Genomic DNA, 20,286 nt, shown 5'->3' on the forward strand with positions numbered 1-20,286 from the left:
CACAGAATATTTACAAATTATGCTGGGCGGAGCATCGCACCAGCAGTTAGAGTGGGCTGTGATGGCCTTGGTCAGACGCGTTCTTCGGAGAGAGAGAGAAAGCACTTCTTTGTGGGTCAAAGTAAATAGGAAAAGAAAGTGCTGAAACATGTGTGCCGGATGCGCGCCACATGTTTGGTTAAATTTCTGCTGCTAGCTAAACTCGCAGCGGGGCGGAAGGAAGACAAACTCGCCGCTGCCCTTGGTGCGCGTCGAGTTATACAATCATAAATAGTAAACGAAATAGTATAAGTGATGAGTTGGGTTTAAGCGTGATCATATTACACTGCGTCAAGCTACCCGTCAGAACGTGGAACGATATAGACAGAAGCGGAGACAGCAAACCCAACACTCCCGGGAAAAGAAGCGCCGCCAGGAAGAGGAGGAGTGTGAAGAACTCGAACAACTGCACCGTTCTCATGAGACGCGAAAGTTATACCAGAAACTCAATGCAAGCAGAAATGTGTCGGAACGAGGATGGGAGTATACTGACGAACGAACGTGATGTGACCGAAAGGTGGAGGCAGCACTTCGATGAACACCTGAATGGCGTACAGGCAGAGGACCAAAATGACGATGGAAGCGATTACGTTGGTGCAGTGCATAATGAAGATGTACCACCCACAACGATAGGTGAAGTAAGGGTGGGTTTAGACTAGTGATATATTCATGTGAAGAAATATGATGAGATTTATAGAAATCGCATCAACCGTTTACACTAGCGTGAACTTCTATAATGAATATATTCATATTTTCGGTGAATTTATTCACCTAAAGTAGAACTGCATCCAACTTTAGTGATTTCTCTCCAGTGAGAAATTCACAAGCGTTTACATATGGTGAATTTATTCAAGTTATATATACCTCGAATAAGTGTATCATATTTATTCTCACCCGTTTACACCTATTTTCACGTGAATAAATCCATCTATAGCTATAGATCACCCTAATGTAAACCCGCCATAAGGAACTCTATAAAACAGTTGAGGAACAACAAATCAACTGGCAAAGATGACATCGGAGCGGAACTTATCAAGATGGGCCCGGAAAAATTGGTTAGTTATCTGCATCGGCTGATTGTCAGAATTTGGGAAACAGAACAACTACCGCAGGAGTAGAAAGATGGGGTTATTTGCCCTATCTTCAAGAAAGGGGACAAACTAGACTGTGAAAACTTTCGTGCAATCACCGTCCTGAATGCTGCCTACAAAGTACTTTCCCAAATCATCTTCCGTCGTCTATCGCCACTGACAAACAGATTCGTGGGAGGTTATCAGGCCGGCTTCATCGAAGGATGGCCTACTACTGACCAAATCTCCACCTTGCGGCAGATTCACCAGAAATGCCGTGAGTACAGAGTCCCCGCGCACCATCTATTCATCGACTTTAAAGCAACTTTAAAGAGCTATGGAGAATCATGGACGAAAACGGCTTCCCCGTGAAGACTGATTAAGGCTACGATGAATAGAATACAGTGCTGTGTGCGAATTTCGGGTGGACTATCTGATCCATTCGAAGAGCTTCGACAAGGTGATGGTCTCTCTTGCCTACTGTTCAACATCGCGCTAGAGGGTGTTATGAGACGAGCGGCGTGGTACGATTTTCAGTAGATCCAGTCAATTCATCTGCTTCGCTGATGACGTAGACATTGTCGGCAGAACATTTGAGACGGTAGCTGAACATTACACCAGACTTAAGCACGAAGCAGAGAGAATTGGACTGAAAATCAATGCGTCTGAAACCAAATACATGCTGGCTTTCGGATCCAAGCACGACAGGACCCGATTAGGTAGTAGTGTAATGATCGACGGCGATGAGTTCGAGGTAGTGGACCAATTTGTCTACCTTGGTTCAATGGTAACGTCTGACAATGATACCAGCCGCGAGATCCGGAGACGCATCATCAATGGGAGTCGTACTTACTATGGTCTCCACAAACACTTAAGGTCAAACAGACTTAGCAGTCGTGCGAAATGTTCCCTGTACAAAACGCTCATAAGACCGGTTGTCCTCTACGGGCACGAGTCGTGGACAATACTCGAAGAGGACCTACGAGCACTCGGAGTCTTTGAACGGCGGGTGTTAAGAACCATCTTCAGCGGTGTACAGGAGAACGGCGTATGGAGGCAAAGGATGAACCACGAGCTCACGCGACTCACCGACGAACCCAGAAAGTGATCAAAGCTGGAAGGATACTCTGCACAGGACATGTTGCAAGAATGTCGGACAACTATCCTGCAACGAGCGAGATGGTTAGAACAAGTAAAGCATGACATGGTGAGCACGGGGTGCCCGCGGAATTGGAGAGAGATAGCCACGAACCGAGTTAAGGTGAAGGTGGAAGCTAGTCATTGTAGTAGTATAGGTAAACCCACGTGTAAAAATGGGGTAATAGTGTTTGTGAGAGAAGAGCGAAGCACATGTAAATAGATCAATTCACTTATCAGACTGTGTGGCGCTTCATTGACACTGACAATACTGATTATACGCGAGCGTAACATGAGCAAATTTATAACACATGCGAATTGGGCCTCTTTTGATATTAACAAGTTCTTCCGCATGCTGATAATTCCTTCATATTTTCCTTCGTTGGTCGTATTGTTTTCACATATTCACGTTGGAGAGCCTTAACTCTTCTCTTCGTTGGCCGAGACATTTTGATTGAATGTAGTACTTTTCCGTTTATTGTTTTTGAAAGCATAGGCAGCCATGGCAGTGTTCCGAGCTCTGCAATACAATTTTCTTACCCAATGTTGAAGTTGCTAAAACTTACATTATAGACCCATTAAACGTAAAAATAATGATTGTATTGATATCAACACAATTTTATTCTATTGATTTTCATGATATGAAACGCTATGACTCAGGAATAACATTTTATTGAGTGGTTTTGATAGATGTTTCGATGATGTTGTCTGGCATCAGTGTCGAAAAAATAACGATGCTCTCACCAATACAAACAAAACCATTGTCGAAGATTAAAATTTAACTTTCAGAGCACTTGCTTGAGTTTTCCGACGTTGTTCACTATACAGTGCGACAGCAGATGAAAATTTAATATCTTGTGAGTAATCGATTAGAGTTTGGCTGAAATTACTTCATGGGAAGTGTGCGAAAATGATCATTTTCTCCACACTGTTTCGCAAAATTATTGATTTTCGGGCGAAGGGTGAGGGAGGGAGATGAAAGAAATGAGCGCCATTTGTGGCTAGCTTCCACCTTCACCTTAATTGGAGAAAAATTGTGAATCAGGCCATGTTGTAAAGACGTTAAACAAAAATAAATAAATAAAAAAAATATAATTTTTATGTGACGACTCACTCATGCAAAAAAAAATTGAAGTAGGTAGGACGCAATTTTTAGAACCGACTAGATGACCCGGCAAACGTTGTTCTGCCTTATAAATTATTTCTAGAGAATATAAATATAAAAACGCATATATTTTAAGAGAGTTTCTATGTTATCATTCAGATCTGTAAACTTGATCTTACTGATGATTAATCACTGTGAAACATACATAAGTGTATTCGATTTCTTCGAATTTTCCTTATATATTTTCCAGACTTTTTATATATTTTTCGGATTGACCACAGACTGCTAGTATTGAAGTATTAAACATGTTGGGCATTGTGTAAAAATCATTTTGTTTCTATCTCTCGAGAACTTCGAGGGTTTTGCGAAAATAGATGAAAAAACATAAAATTCTTTTTTTGATATTTTAGGAATACTCTTCTATGGGGTGGCCCGGAAGATTCGTGTCGCCACTGTTGACAATCAAATCGCTACACTGTATAGTTTCCACATTTTTTGACCGAAATATATTTAATAGGTCGCATTATTAGCGACTCACTCTATATATTTTTATCCCTCATTTAGCTGTAACAGAGCCGAATTTTAATCGTGTACATGTCACATGTTTATCATATTATAAATAGAACATTACACAGTTGCCATTTTTTGGCGTAGAAGTATTCCATCTGTTCTTCCATTAGACCACCGGACAGCGAAAGCAGTTGATATGATCATTGTTGAGTTATTAATAGAACAACAGCCCGATGTTTCCTGCAGAGCAGAGCAGTTGTATGGATGAATCGATCTTATTTCGACCGTGGATCGATCTCCATCGCTGATGATTGTTGCGTGGACGTAGTTATTCCGTAACAACACAAAGACGGTCAATGAGGGCCCTGACTTTTGAACTCAAGATCGATCGCTTACTAAGTGAACGCGCAACCAGGTATGGACAAAATCGCATCGGAACTTGTTCAACAACACTCATTCACAGATAAAACTCACCCTTCTATTCTCCGTTTATGCCTCACTTTATTTGAGACAGAAAACATTCACCTATCATCTTCGCAAAGTTCATTCTCGATTTCAAAGGAAAAATGCTGTCTCGATTCCGCTCATCTATTCTCAGAGAATTTTGCATTCAATACATGACCGTAGTACCGAATGCTTCGCATACAGCCGATACACAAGAACATCTTGTTGGATTGATGGACTTGCTATCAAAGCGGCGAGAAGAATGTTCAACCCATAAATTGATGGACAGCGAAGCAGCATCGACATCATATCGAATTTCAGCTTCATCCAATTTTACACCGTCGATGAAGCGAAAACTTTCCTCGACAGAACAGAACAGAATTCGTAGCTCTTTACATCATCAAAATAAGTCAGCGGGAAAGAACATGTCAGCAGTGTAACAATTGGTAGTCAGCAAAACACAACCTGGATGGTATCAACGATCTCTTTTTCATATTTACGAGCTAGAGCTAACAATTCTGCAATCCACATAGTGAATGATGAGACTTTCCATTTCTTCTTAGCAATGGAAATTATATTCTGAAATACGAAATCGCATTAGGGACCTAACGAAGCTAAATTGACAAATGAGTGTTTTGCCGTTCACTTTACTCCATTGTGAAAAAAACACATACATAAACTTGCATATAATTCCTTCACATTTCCTTTAAACTAAATATCGTAATATTCATTAAATTCGCCATTTCTAAATTCTATACAAATCCAACGCTATTTATTTTTATTGGCAACACTGACAAAATCGGCTTTGTTTACAAAATTTATCGAAATCAGCCAATCAGAAATCAGAACGACTGACAGCAATTTGGTCCGTATCTGACAGAAATTTTGTCCGTAAAAGACCCCCTATTGTCTGATCTTATCTTATGTTGAAAATTAGGTTGAAACTGAGTGAATAAAAAAACATTTTGACAGCACTGGGGTTGAAACTGAACAAAAACAAATTCGCTATTGACATATTTACGTTGGATTTACATCCAGATGGCGCAGCGAGTAAAATGAGAATGTTTTGTTTTTTTGGTATGAAATTCGTTCAAATTTTCATCAGAATTTATCTTCAATATCCCGGTTTCATGTATTCTTTCCATGCTGAAAAGGTTAGTAAATCATCATTTCACAATGTGCTATGTACATTACGAGGAATGGCTTGTTATAAGTATTGTAACCTTAATTTTTTCAACTAAGTAAACGATGAATAGGGTGTTTTGCGCTTAAAATACTGCAAAACCTTCTCGTATCGGCCCATACATAATCAATGATATCAGCCAATTTGATATGACATCGATTTCATCGCAATTATCCATAGTATCAATAACCGGTATGCATTGTCAAACTTAAAATTTACGAAGATTATCTATGACTTTGGTCAAATCGCGTGTTGAAACCATCGTAAGTATTCAAAACTCCAACTTTCTTACCATATACTGACGACATTCAATGGCTGAAATGAATCTAAATTGAAATAAAATAAATCATCACCACCGAATCTTGCTTTTCAGTGCGTAAAATAAACAAACACCCTCACTTTTGTGGTTCTGAGCTCTAATGTAGATATCGCATGAGCTGATTCAGCTTTGCGTAAATTCGTCAATTGGCGATCTAACGCAAAACGTAAACGATCGGTGAGACATCTGGATTTTGTTTTTGAACTAAGAAAATGATGCTAATGTAACCTAAAACTCAAAAACAAATAAACACGTATATTTTACTTCCGGGCTTTCCAAGGTAGTTCTCACATGCAGGAATCGTGCATTTTTCTACTTGTGTTTGATTGTCCTCTCGAATTTCCTTCTTTAATTCAACCATTGTCAACATTTTTATAGTTTTCACTACTGAAAGAGGTAAATAAATAACATGTTATATATAAAATTGCGCAGAATTAAATTTCTTACAAACTCATCGCAATCAAATAATCTTTTATGATTATAACATTGTAATTTATGGAAAGAACTACAAACCTTCCATAAGCTCACATGGCAAAATTTAAAACCATCATCACTTTCACCGCAGCGCCGCCTAGGTGTAGATTTGTACATTAGATCACCAATTGACGAATTTACGCAAAGCTGAATCAGTTCATGCGACATCTACATTAGAGCTCAGAACCACAAAAGTGAGGGTGTTTGTTTATTTTACGCACTGAAAAGCGCGATTCGGTCGTAATTATCAATTTTATTTTTATTTAGATTCATTCCAGCCACTAAATGTCGTCAGTATATGGTTAGAAAATAATTGTTTTGTATATTGCCGATGGTTTCAACAAGCGATTTTACCAAAGTCATAGATAATCTTCGAAAATTTGATGTTTGATAATGTTTGATAATGCATACCGGTTATTGATACTATGGATAATTGCGATGAAATCGATATCATATCAAATTGGCTGATATCATTGATTATGTAGGGGTCGATACGAGAAGGATTTGCAGTATTTTTAGCGCAAAACACTCTATTCATCGTTTACTTAGTTGAAAAAAATTAAAGTTACAACACTTATAACAAGCCATTCCTCGTAATATTTATAGCACATTGTAAAATGATGTTTTTCTAACCTTTTCAGCGTGGAAAGAATACATGAAACCGGGAAATTTGAAGATAAATTCTGATTTGTCTAGAAAATTTGAACGAATTTCATACCAAAAAAACAAAACATCCTCATTTTACCCGATGCGCCATCTGGTTGTAAATCCAACGTAAATTCGTCAATTGGCGATCTAACGCAAAACGTAAACGATCGGTGAGACATCTGGATTTTGTTTTTGAACTAAGAAAATGATGCTAATGTAACCTAAAACTCAAAAACAAATCACGTATATTTTATTTCCGGGCTTTCCAAAGGTAGTTCTCACATGCAGGAATCGTGCATTTTTCTACTTGTGTTTGATTTTGCTCTCGAATTTCCTTCTTTAATTCAACCATTGTCAACATTTTTATAGTTTTCACTACTGAAAGAGGTAAATAAATAACATGTTATATATAAAATTGCGCAGAATTAAATTTCTTACAAACTCATCGCAATCAAATAATCTTTTATGATTATAACATTCTAATTTATGGAAAGAACTGCAAACCTTCCATAAGCTCACATGGCAAAATTTAAAACCATCATCACTTTCACCGCAGCGCCGCCTAGGTGTAGATTTGTACGTTAGATCGCCAATTAGATTCGTCAATCTTTATTTCTCTGTCCATGTGGTATGTGGACGACCCCTTACTTCAGGCACTGCCACACCCCGGTATATCAACATTTCTCTTGTATCACACCTCTAAGATGAATAACTTGCACCCCGTCAGAGTTTCGCTCATCAATCAGTCGTGCTGTGAGCTTTGCGAGAAGTGTATGAATTTGCGGGTTTCTTTTTGCGTTGAGCAAAATACGCGTTCAAAAGCCCTAATTAGATTTGATCTAAATATTTCCTGTTTATCCGCAGAGAAGGAAAGAAGTGATTCTTGCCATAACGTAGGTGGATTTGTTAATTAGTAAGTGATTTGTGCTCAGTGAATACGCTATCTTCAACGACACCAATAAGTCCACCTCCCATTTTTAATTCCTTTTGATTGAAAACTTCCTCCTTCACAACTCCCTAATCACACACTCCCTCGCAGTGTTAGCGCTACTAAAACGTTTACAGTAGCATCGAATGCAAATTATGGCGGCGAAGTAAAACCATTTGCATGTGTGTCTTAGATTATATCCGGTTCAACGGTGTGATAAAAACCTAGGATAGGATACGTCGTCGGGAAGAGGCATCGTCCCTACATCGAAAGCGTAGCAGAGGAGGCGGTGCTTTCTGGAAGAGTTCTTCGCAACTTTGACAGTAGTAAATAGCGGAGCGACACAGAAGAGGCCGGAAAAAACACGAAGCAGCGATGATGGCTGAGTCAGACAATACTGCGGAAGCAACAAGACGGCTCAACGTAAAGAAACAAACCCTGGACGATGCATATGCGATTCCGGCCAACTTTCTCGAGATCGATGTGGTGAATCCGATGACAACGCTGACGGCCGGAAAGAAACGCTACACTGATTACGAAGTTCGGATGAGGGTGAGTTGTACAATCATTGGAACGTTGCTGCTCGATGGATATTTTTTCATAGTATTCCCGTTTCAATCTTCTTTCCGACCGTGTGTGTGCGTGTTTGTGAAGTCGCTCAATGTTTTGGTTTAGTTGATAAGAGCCCGTGTCAGAGTTGCCAGCACTTGTTAAGCAGTAACACGTAGAATGTTTCGTGCTTTTTTTTTGTTCATCCGGATCTGAGTGGTTGAACATTGCTGGTGATAACTGCCGGGAGCATGAATTCGCGCTGAAGGCATTGAGCTACGTGTTCCTTTGTTGTGAAGCGCAAATGATGGAATTTAAGGTGATTCCATCTGACAAACTTTTCAAAATAAAAATTGAGGATTGAATCTTAGCATTACAGTAACGTCTCGATTACCGTTCTGAATCATATTTCGGACGCTTAAGGCATATGATGCAGAAAACAGATTTCAACTTTATGCACAGGTATTATTTGGTTGATATTTTTAATAAGTTAGTTCAATATGCTTTTAATTTTTCTGCTTTGGTACCTATTTTATTGAAAACATAAAAAAATCATCGAATAAAATGCTTTTCAAATCAAGCGAATAACAATCAAACTTCGGACACTATTTATAAAAGAATAAAATTTCGGACAGATTGAATTCAAATTTAGGACACTTTATTTTGTGATTTTTTGAACGAAAATTACATTACACTTGATTATATTTTATAGTCAACTGCGAAACACTCACCAAGCAATCACAGTAACCTGATAACGATGATGAAAACTGATGAAATACAAGAGAAATTTAAATATTGATGAAGGCGTAAATTGTACGAGCTCACGCTAAGCAAACGTCAAACACAAACGATAATGAGTAATGTTGTTGGATTTTTTTTCTACTATGTAATAATTCAAATGTAATTCTCAAATGAAGTGATAGTAAAACCAAGGGATTACTTTAAAGAAGCAATTGTGATATTAATTTAATAGTTATACCATCAGGTCATTAAGGATTTCAAGATATTAGAACAAAGTGGCCGAAATATGATTCAGAACGGTATATCACTCTCGATTTTATCACTGTTATGTTTATTTCACGTTTATCGAAACATCGTTGAATTATAGAACAAAAAATGATATCTAAACAAAAAAAAATGATTCTTGAGTATTCATACCGCCTTTAGTGATCAGCTGTATTCACGTACCTTCCGAAAAGTTTTTTTCACTGTGGGATTTGTAGCGAATATTGTGTATCTCTTTTGGAAACCCCTCGTACTACATTCATAAGCACAGAATCAACACCTATGGATGATTCTGAGCAACTTTCTCTTTGTTTGTTTGGAATGAGATGTACGGCAAGTACCGTTTTTTAATCTTCATCCGTGTAGTACTTCATCAGTAGTTCATTTATTCACAAAAGTAGTACAGTATTTTATTTTATCTGTTGTTGAAATTCCATTAGAATGGAGTCGGCGATACATTTTTATGATAGCATTTACGAATTGAAGATTTTATTTATTCCTCGAACCCCTTCCCGTATTATTTAACAGGTCGCACATCAAGTGACTTCACTAGCCTGCTGAGCGTCTAGCGCCCTATGTTAATCAAGTACCCACGAGTGAGACTCGATGTTGTACGGGAAAGGATTAAAACGACAAATAGGCGAGGCAAAAATTCTCCGGGACGTGGATCGGTGGTATGTTCAAAGAAATGTGTGCTTTGACTAGTTTCTCAACGGTATCCAACTTGTAAGCTATGGGAAGTGACCACTCCTATGCCAAGACTTACGTGACCAGAGAAAAAAGTTGGACATAAAGATTATAATTTATTTAAGTTTAATAAACTAAAAAAATATTCACTTGCAAATTATGAAATTTGTACGTAATTTTGAAGCACATGCGTCGTTCTAGTTTAGTTGTGTCTTAATTTCAAAAGGGTTTCGGCATTCGTAATGTGGCGTAGAATTTTCGGTAGATTATTGGGTAATAGATAGTTTCAACCAGGTATATAATTGCGACGAATCTAGTATACTTGTCAAAGTATTAAAACATTACATTAACTCATTCGGAGAAAAAAAAGTGTTGCAGTCATCTATAATGGCAAAACCAAATAACTTTCATATTGTGCTCCTATTTCTCTGTTACTCTTAAACCGGCATTGGTAACAATTGGAAGGTCGAATAATTCTCGGGTTTCTCGAATAATCCTCGATTAAATTTTCACTGACAATAGATTTATATGAGCTTTTTCTACGAATACCGGATGCAATTTCTGAAGTTTCTCTGTCAAATTTGTTTATGATTCCAGCTCCTGTGACTCAGATAGATGTACCATAGATGTATTGACCCAAAAACTTGTTTCAATAGCTTAAAAATCGCTCTGAAATCATGCTCTCCACTTAGTTATAATTTTACAGCGTTTGGAGCATGTTATCGCTGCCCAAGTTTGATATGGCGAAGCAAACTTCGTTTATAAAGAAAGCGCTAGTGAACGGAGTCACCACCAAGAGCCTGTTTGTGTAAACGAAGTGCGCCGTGTTCGTTCAAGCCTCCCTAAAGCCAACAAGAAATTCATCGAAGAGAAGAATGGAACCGCTAAGAAGGCGACCAAGAAAGCACCAGCATCGAAAAATGCTACCGTTTCCGGGAATAAGGGCACGACGACAACGGTCGAGGAAAGTCCAAAAAATGTTATCGCAGTGGAAAATAATCTACTGCTACTATCGGGGAGAAAAAAACAGTAACCGCCGCAAAAATCTCAAACTTGCTTAGCAGCAAGAAGACAACCAACCAACCAACCAAGCAAGAAGAAAGCTGCTGCTTCGATTCTATCACTGAAAATATTTCGCTTCTTAAAAAAACAACCATCGCCAAACATCACGCACAGCACGATAGATTTTGTTGTGTTTTTAACAAATCAAATCCAGTTTTTTCAGAAAATACAAGCTGTAAATACGTAGTTTATTGGTTGGCTTTAATTCATATTTCTATTTAATGCAAACGTAATGTAGACAAACTGAATGAACACACTCTGGGTTTTTTTTTCGGAATACGAGGCAAAACATATGGTTTTGGGTGCCAATAAAAATAGTTATCTCGATTTTTCATTCGGAACTTCCTGCGAAATTTTGATTTGCACGTTGATATAACCAATGCAAAATAGGAGCTCAATCGGACTTCATTTACTAGTTTCGCAGACGTTAAAATTTGATTTTTTTGAAAACCGAAAAATAACCGGAAATCGGGGCTTTACGGTCTACTGCATCAATAATTGTTACTATTAATTACACAATGGAAGCCTCATATAAACAGTCCCGCTGTGTATGGTCCAACTATGAAAATTCGAATAATAGGAATATTCTCACGCCGAAAAAAGGCGACATGTTTGTCGGTTGAATAGGAATACTCTTAGGGTGGGTTTAGACTAGGGATATATTCATGTGAAGAAATATGATGAGATTTATAGAAATCGCATCAACCGTTTACACTAGCGTGAACTTCTATAATGAATATATTCTCATTTTCGGTGAATTTATTCACCTAAAGTAGAACTGCATCCAACTTTAGTGATTTTTCACCAGTGAGAAATTCACAAGCGTTTACATATGCTGAATTTATTTAAGTTATATATACCTCGAATAAGTGTATCATATTTATTCTCACCCGTTTACACCTATTTTCACGTGAATAAATCCATCTATAGCTATAGATCTCCCTAATGTAAACCCGCCATTACGCTTAAATGGCTAGTGTGTAACAGACAAAAAATATGTTTCGATAAAATAGGAACACTCTTACGCCATAAGAGTGCTCCTCTAATATATAATATACAACAAAAATTATCGTAAATAAAAAATGTACACGTGAATTGGTAAATGAGCCTAATAAAATAAACAGATGGGGAAAAATGATCGAGACGTTACCGTATATGTAGTAGACATGTCATTATGGTTCAGGGCTACGAACTTTAAGTATATAGGTACCTGCTACTAATCTGATAGAGTACTCTCTCTCTCTCTATTGTTTCACAAACACGGATGTCGACACTGTACCATCGTCAACGCCATGCAACAGTATTAATGTTTGCTTTTTGTCCTATTTCAGACTAATTTACCAGTATTTAAGGTGAAAGAATCCAGTGTGCGAAGACGCTACAGTGATTTTGAATGGTTGCGAAACGAGCTTGAGCGGGACAGCAAGGTGAGTAGTAATGGGTGTATATTGTGTTTTCACCAAGCCATCTCATTTCTTCTACGAGTCTTTCTGAATAAACACATAACTGACGTGTGTTCGAAAGCCGATTAGCAATTATAGAATCAATCGATAGCGTCCTTAGGGTTCACTTCTGTTTCTATTTTTTTTTCGACAGATTGTTGTACCTCCTTTGCCGGGCAAAGCATGGAAACGACAGATGCCGTTTCGCGGTGACGACGGAATTTTTGACGAGAACTTCATCGAGGAGCGACGAAAAGGTTTGGAGCAGTTCGTGAACAAGATTGCCGGCCACCCGCTAGCCCAGAATGAGCGCTGTTTGCATATGTTCCTGCAGGAACCAACCATCGACAAGAACTATGTCCCGGGCAAGATAAGGAACACGTAAATTCACTGCGCTGCGGGGGTTTTTTGCGAGACGCGCGAAATGCGGAAGATGATGATGGTTTGATGTACGAATGAGGTATATTTTTGGAACGAGTGTCTAGGACAAACGAAAAGTATAACTATCAATACCAGGAACATTGATAATTTTATTATTTTAGAAGCAATACTTCGCGTTTCTTTCGGGCCGTTTCGATTGTGGACGAAAGAATCTCAAAACCAAAATTTTGCTAGGAACGTTTCTTTGTTGTGAAATTAATCCCGTGCACAGGATAAATATTATTCATTGAATTGAAGTATAAGCCTTATATAAGTGGTTCAAAATAACATAACCGTCTTGAAGAAAAAAATTCAATTACAATTTGTCCAATATTAGCATGATTTCGTTTAACAGTGTATGAATTCGTAACGCATATCGGCTGCCCCTAGCGGAAAGCTATTCTTTGACGTTGAAACATCTATTTTTAAATCCTTCGTGCGAACTTAATAGGAGAGCTCTGCTTTATCGACTTAATTTCAGGGGAGGAATGGTATCATGATGCCCTGTATTCTGTTGTCGCTAGTTTTAATTTTCTTTTCTATATCTTTGTTTTCGTCGTTAATACGATTTTAGGAGTTGTCTGGTGCAAAACATCAGTGACATCAGACCTATGTGATTCACGTAACTACGGTTTATTCGAACTTTTTTTCTGTACAAAGAAAGGGATTGGGAATACTTTTTTTTCCTGAAACAATACGATGAAAATTCTAAGCCCAACATTGATACATTTTGTTTAGTTGTCATTTGGCAATCACTACATTATAGAAGGATTAACATAGGAAGGCGAATCGATCCTTAAGAAATGGTAATTAAGTTTAAACAGAATTGAATGAAAGAAGATAAAACGAAACATTATTATTGAACTGAAAAGCTATTGTCGTGTTGATATCGAAATAATATCACCTCCTTTCGTCTATCACAAATTGAAATTGTGTTGATATCATCATTCTAAAATGCATAAAGTAATGCTAATGATTGATTGTCTTTACGTTCCAGATCACGCTGAGTCCATCAGATCATTTGGCCGATGCTTAGGGACTACTTAGGGATGATTCAACAACGCAAATACAAATAATATTCATCGCCTCATTGCCTTTTAAAATTCTCATTTTAACCAATCTACGTTATGAATTAGAATAAGTAACAATCAATCAGCCCTTAACATCAATATAATTCCTCCACAGACACCACACACCCTGTCGTGGTCGACAGACGCCGGGCCGGACTAGTTTATCTTGGTCATCACTACCAGAAAAGTGGCCCAGTGCGGCGAGGCATCACCTATTACCGTTGTTCGCTGAGAAGAAAGTCCAAATGCAAGGCATCACTGTCACTGAACTGTCGAACCGGAGAGATACGCGAAGGAACGGGTCAGCATAGCCATCCACTGCAGGGAACGGCCGGTTCCGGTTCGGAACGCCAGGAACAGGATGACATTTTCCGAGGGAAGAAGATGCTCTACGGAGGGATCAGCTTTTACCGACATGGCGCCTCACAGCGGCGTCTCCACTGGAGGTGCTCGCATGCCAACACTTTGGGATGCGGCGCGCGGCTTCACACCGACCACGAGGGTCAGATGGTTGAGCTCAGAAACCAGCATGTTCCGGCATGCCTTTCCTGGTTGAAAAAAGTGAAAAAAACGATTTCGGAAGGTTAACGCGAAATAAGCTTGCGGATTCTTTGGTAAGTATATCAAGAAAAATATATATTTTCACTGTTCTCCGTCTTGGACTTAACAAAAAATGGTGTGAAATGTAAACTTTTCACCTTACTCAATTCTAGATGCATAATTTAGTTCAATTTTTTTTCCTCCTTTCAACAGTTTGTAAATGCTTCGTATAATTTAAATACATAATTAGACAACTAAATTAGGGAACTAAATGTAGGAAAGAAATGACCAAAGTCCAGTGATTATTGGGAAGTCTCCTCTGGAACGCTACTAACGTCTCCCTTTGCCTTTCTTCGGCTGTGGTTGGATTTCGTTTTCGTCTAAAAGTACAGGCGAAGAAAAGATGGGTTTTAAAAGAATGTAGTAAATTTATTGGCCACTTATGTGTAATTTTATGTTTGTCTAAGCTACGAACAATTACTTCACAATAAGTTCATATCCCCTAAGTTGCTAACTGTGTAGAGAGTATTGTAATCTAAAGTGTATTATTGCTAGAGTAAAAAAAAGGAGGTGTCGTTTAAGCCAAAAAGTGTAATATATTCGGAGTGTGCGTATGGTGATTTGAAGAGTTTTCTCAATTTTGCACTTGAATGCGTTTTGTTTTACGTCTAGGCAGGGTTTCAGTGTCTGGAAAGACAAGGATAAAGTATTTAAAATGATAATATATTACCTGGGGTTTGAAAATGGGAATTCAACAAATAGTATGCTGAATTTGGAGTTATTCATCTGATTGTAACGTTTATGCACTGAATACTCAAAAACGTATTCAAATACGCAACAACAAACTTTGACATATTGATGTTTTGTAAAATATAAAAAAATTGTTTAAAATAGTATTTATTTTATTCTGTCAGTTTGTCTCTCGCAAAAAACATTGTAATAGGCGAAATATAGAGGGCCTGATTACGAACGTCACTTCACGGTGAACACGAAATGAATTGTATGCAATTTGTATGCATTTTATTCCGTTTTCACCGTGAAGTGACGTTCGTGATCAGCCCCAGAATCAATTTTCATGATAACTCGTCTTATGAGGTGGCAGCACCATCTCAGATATCAGTGAAACGTTGTGGGTGTCAAGACATGGGTCAGGACTCAAAAACTATGATACCTACAAAATTTGGTCGAAGGATGAAATGCAGAAAATGGTTGTTGAATTTTCATGCCAAAAAAATTTGCTGAAAAAAAATTTTTAAAATTAAAACTCATTTTTCTCATGAACGTTTTTTTAAATTCTCCAAAAAAAGTATATGAATATCCCTAACAATTTCCAATAAGTCGTCCAAAGATGGGCACTTTTACAAGGAACAAGTTTTTCTATCAACAACTTTTTCATATTTTCCTTGAAAAATTCACAACTGATCCTAATTTTGTTTAAAGTCAAGATAACATAGTGTATTCGACAAAGTTGTAGATCCTATTGAAATATGAACTTTCGTTGAAGACGTCAACTCTCTATCTTTTATAGTTTCTGAAATATGAGACTTTTTTGTACTCCTGAGACTCCTGCTAAAATTACTCTTAACATTTTTGCATGTAAATTCTCGCGTGTTTGATATGTTTGACATGTTCTTGACATGTTTCTAGATTGAAAAAAGTTTCCAGAACCTAAAAATATTATGAACTAAACATTAATAGTAACTTTCCAAAGAAAACATGGAAAAAGTTGTTGTCAGAAAAACTTTTTCTTTGTAAAGGTGTCCATCTTCCGATGTATGGGCAACTTGTTGGAAACTGTAAGGGCTATTTATATCTATTTTTTCCAGAATTTTGAAAACACTCGTTTTCGAGATGAATGAATTTGAATTTCAAAATATTTTATTTTCAATGATTTTTTTTTCAAAAAATTGTTTGATAATTTTTAATGAAAACCTGGATAATTTCCTACATTTCATTTTCAAACACAACTTATGGCTTTAAATTAAGAGAAAACAAATTGAAAAAAATTCAAAATTTCGAAAAATTTCTCAAACAAAACTACCTACAAAATTTTAGTCAAAGAATAAAATGTAGGAAATTATTTATGTTTTTCATTAGAAAATATCAAGCAAATTTTTGAATAAAAAATTCATCGAAAAAAAATATTTTTAAAATTAAAATTCATTTTTCTCGAAAACATGTTTGTTTTAAATTCTGAAAAAATAGATATGAATAGTCCACACAATTTCCAACAAGTCACCCATACATCGGAAGATGGGCACTTTTACAGGGGAAAAGATTCTTTTACAGGGGGATTCGTATCATTTTGATGTATAAATTATCGCGATTTACATGCTCTGCTAACTTTTTTTCTATTCAGAAACATGGCAAGAACATGTGAAACGCGAGAATTTTAACACACAAATGGTACGAGTAAAACATTATTTTTTCAGAAGTCTCCACACAAAAATGCCTCTATAATGCCTAAGTTGACGTCTTCGATGAAAATTCATATTTTAATGAGATCTGAAACTTTGTCAAAAATAAAAAAAAAATTACCCTTTTCAATTGATTCTTTCTAATTCTTTTTGACGTGGGACTACGTCTAACCGGCGTATATGGGGGGGTAAAATGAAAACCTAAACACAGAACATGCAGGAAAAAATGAAAGATTCCGAGTGCTTATAACTCTAACATTTCATACTGGATCGGAAAGATGTTTGCATCAATTAGTAGGGAATATTTCTACGCTCCAATCGCAATTAATAAAATGTTATTTTTCATTAGATAAACAATTGAAAAACTGTAAAATGTAAAGCGTTATCTAAACGCCCTAACTGCATCGTTTTGATTGGCTCGATTTACGGTTTCCCTAACACAGCCATCAAAACCAAGCAGCCTTGGAGAAATCGGCATTGCAAATACATGAAAGTCGGGGGTATTTTTGTTCCGACTGATATGTGTTTCCCTAACACAGACTTCAAATCTATGGAGCGTAGGGAAGTTGGCAATGCAAATTCATGCAGGTCGGGGGCATTTTTGTTTCGACTGAGATGTGTTTCCCCAACACAGACATCAGAATCAAGGTGTCTGAGGAAATTGACATTGCAAATTCATACAAGTCGGGAGCATTTTTGTTCCGACTGAAATATGTTTGCCTAACACAGACTTCAAAACCAAGATGTCTGGGAAAATCGGCTCTGCAAATAAATGCAAAGTTCGAGTACTTTTGTACTTGCTTGCCTTTGTGCAAACTAGAATATGTTTCCTTAACACGGTCTCCCAAACTTAGGGGCTTGGGAGAACCGTACAGACACTAGAGGCGAATGAACTTTCAGGTTTAAATCCTCAATAGTATAAAAAGTAGAAGTTGAAGTTGTTGATTCATGCAAGCCGGAGGTACTTCTGCACCCGCATGTTTTTTTTTTTGCACTCCGAAAAGTGTTTTCCTAACACGAATTACAAGAACGAGTACGAACATAACGCTTTGGCTTGGTTATTCAAGATTGCATTGAAGGTTATGCCTTCATATCTTCTGCTCACTGAAATGATTGCTAAGCTTAGGTAGTCACACGTCAACCTTGCGGTTATACTATAGATATAACCCACCCATTTTTTTTTTTAAATATTTCAAGTATGCAAGGTTACTTAACACGTTGAGTGCCACGATTTTATAGCGATTCGATGGACATTTTTAAACGTATTAGGACCATCGTTTCGTGGTGGAAGGTATTTCTGTTCAAAAGAAAATGCCCATAAGCTTATATGCTTATATTTTTTACCTTTTTTATCACATGTTATACTGTCAATCACCGGTGAAATTAACATTGACGCGGCCTGAACGAAAGCTCGGTGTCAGTCACCAGTGACTAACGTGGTAGTCAACGTGTTAAAAAAACCCATGTGTTCATACTCACAACGTTTCACTGCTATCTGAGATGGTGTTGCCAACGGCCAGTGAAGTTAGCATAAAATTCGTCATATAATGAATAATAACGGCCGAATCTTGCTTTTAAGTGCGTAGAAGAACAAACACCATCGTTTTTGTGGTTCGTGAGCTCGGATATAGGCGTCGCATGACCTAATGCAGGGGTGACATTGCGCATTTCGAAACGAGTAATTTTTGTTCGTTTTGACCACTTTTGCCATTATGAATTTCGAAGCGAGCTCGAAACGAGCGAAATGAAAAAGGCAGTAGTAGAGTTTCGAGCAAAGTTTGACATTATGTAACATTGTGTTCGAGCATTTTTTAACTCGAAACGAGAACTAATGTCTCGACAAGAAATGGTTGATCGTCGTATGGGAAAATGTTAGTCAAACGTTGGTTTTAATACTAAACCTTACATCAAAGAAAACTTAAATTGCATTTCCTTTGGTTTTGACGTCTATTTGTACAAGTATGTGAGTATAAATACAATACTTTTATTTTAGCATTATGGAATCACAAAAAAATACAATAAGCGTCACATTTGCAGTACATTTGTTCATTTTCTGTAGGCCTTAGAATGGGTATATGAGTATCTTGAATTTGTCGAAGAAATATTGCTTTGTTTCGTTAAACATAAGCTTCTTTCCAGAAGTGACATCATTTCATCGAACACTGATGAAATTGTTGGTTGAGCCACACCAAGTGAAAAATTTTCTCCTTCATTACATTAATTTGGTACGACCAGAAACCAGAAGATTCAAAACGGCCGCTAATTTCAAAGCTGCAGGAGTACTTCTGAAAGTTGTTTGGAACACGGTTGTATCCGAAATATTTTTAAATGCTTCTCGACTAAGTCTAATATAATGCCGAAACTTTATATCGGAAACGTATATAAGACACACTCACTCATTTTCACTTAGCGAAAGAGAGTCACTTTTATCCCTCAACTCCCGCCTTTGTGGAATAAGCGAACTCTCTTGTCCACTATCGCCATTGTCAAAAATCATTTCGCGATCTTTTCTTTTTAAATCGCAATTCCGATATAATATCAAATTGGATTTGTTTTTCGGCATTGATATTTGCAATAGTCGTGAAGTTTGCTTTGTTTACAAACCCAAAAATTTGACATTTCTCTTCGAAACAAATTTTGCTCGAAATCTAGTGCACTGAAAATAATAACTCGAAAAAGATACATAATGCTAAAATCAATTCGATTCGAGTTTGAATTATCTCGAAACGAGTTACTCGTTTCGAAATGCGCAATGTCACCCCAGGTCTGCGAGAATTCGTCAGTTGACGAATTTTCGTTAGATTTACAACCAGATGGCGCAGCGAATAAAATGATGATGTTTTGTTTTTCTGGTATGAAATTCGTTTAAATTTGTTAGAAAAATGCGAATTTTCTTTCAAATTTCCCGGATTCAAGCATTCTTTCCACGTTGGAAAGGTTTGAAAATCATCATTTTACTATGTGTTTGTTATTAAGAATGGATGGGTATAAGTGTTGTAACTTTAAATTTTTTCAACTAGGTAAACGATAAGTAGCATTTGTTGCGCTAAAAACTTAATATGATGTCGATTTCATCGCTATTCCACAGTATTCATAACCATTATCAAACCTAAAATTATCGAAAATTATTTATGACTTTGGTCAAATTGCGTATTGGAACCATCGTAAATATACAAAACTGTAACTTTCTTAACATATGTGGCCGACATTTAATGGTTGAATCAACACTTTTGTGGT

General features: G+C 37.2%; 2 protein-coding genes across 5 annotated transcripts in view; one reads left to right on the plus strand and one right to left on the minus strand.

Moving 5' to 3' along the window:
• Positions 1-7,658: 7,658 nt before the first annotated feature.
• Positions 7,659-13,893, plus strand: LOC129762930 (sorting nexin-12). Of its 3 annotated transcripts, none has more exons than XM_055761560.1 (4): positions 7,659-7,842; positions 7,969-8,409; positions 12,492-12,587; positions 12,757-13,893. In XM_055761560.1, exons 2-4 carry the CDS (start codon positions 8,233-8,235, stop codon positions 12,985-12,987), a joined length of 504 nt encoding a protein of 167 aa, XP_055617535.1. In that variant the 5' UTR covers positions 7,659-7,842; positions 7,969-8,232; the 3' UTR covers positions 12,988-13,893. The 3 variants fall into 3 exon arrangements, with proteins under 3 accessions (XP_055617535.1, XP_055617534.1, XP_055617536.1); XM_055761559.1 differs by having other exon boundaries at positions 8,051-8,409; XM_055761561.1 differs by having other exon boundaries at positions 7,665-7,822; positions 8,051-8,409.
• The window catches only part of LOC129762927 (condensin complex subunit 1), a 28,731-nt gene continuing 21,077 nt past the window's right edge, over positions 12,633-20,286 (minus strand). The window contains exon 5 of one of the 2 annotated variants that reach the window (XM_055761543.1): positions 12,633-15,012. In XM_055761543.1, the coding sequence (XP_055617518.1) occupies positions 14,963-15,012 (50 nt within the window). In that variant the 3' untranslated portion in view covers positions 12,633-14,962. Of the gene's footprint in view, positions 15,013-15,040; positions 15,320-20,286 lie in introns of those variants that run through there. The other variant, XM_055761542.1, reaches the window with a different exon arrangement.

This window comes from Toxorhynchites rutilus, chromosome 1 (genome assembly GCF_029784135.1).
Source record: "Toxorhynchites rutilus septentrionalis strain SRP chromosome 1, ASM2978413v1, whole genome shotgun sequence".
Taxonomy (NCBI): domain Eukaryota; kingdom Metazoa; phylum Arthropoda; class Insecta; order Diptera; family Culicidae; genus Toxorhynchites; species Toxorhynchites rutilus.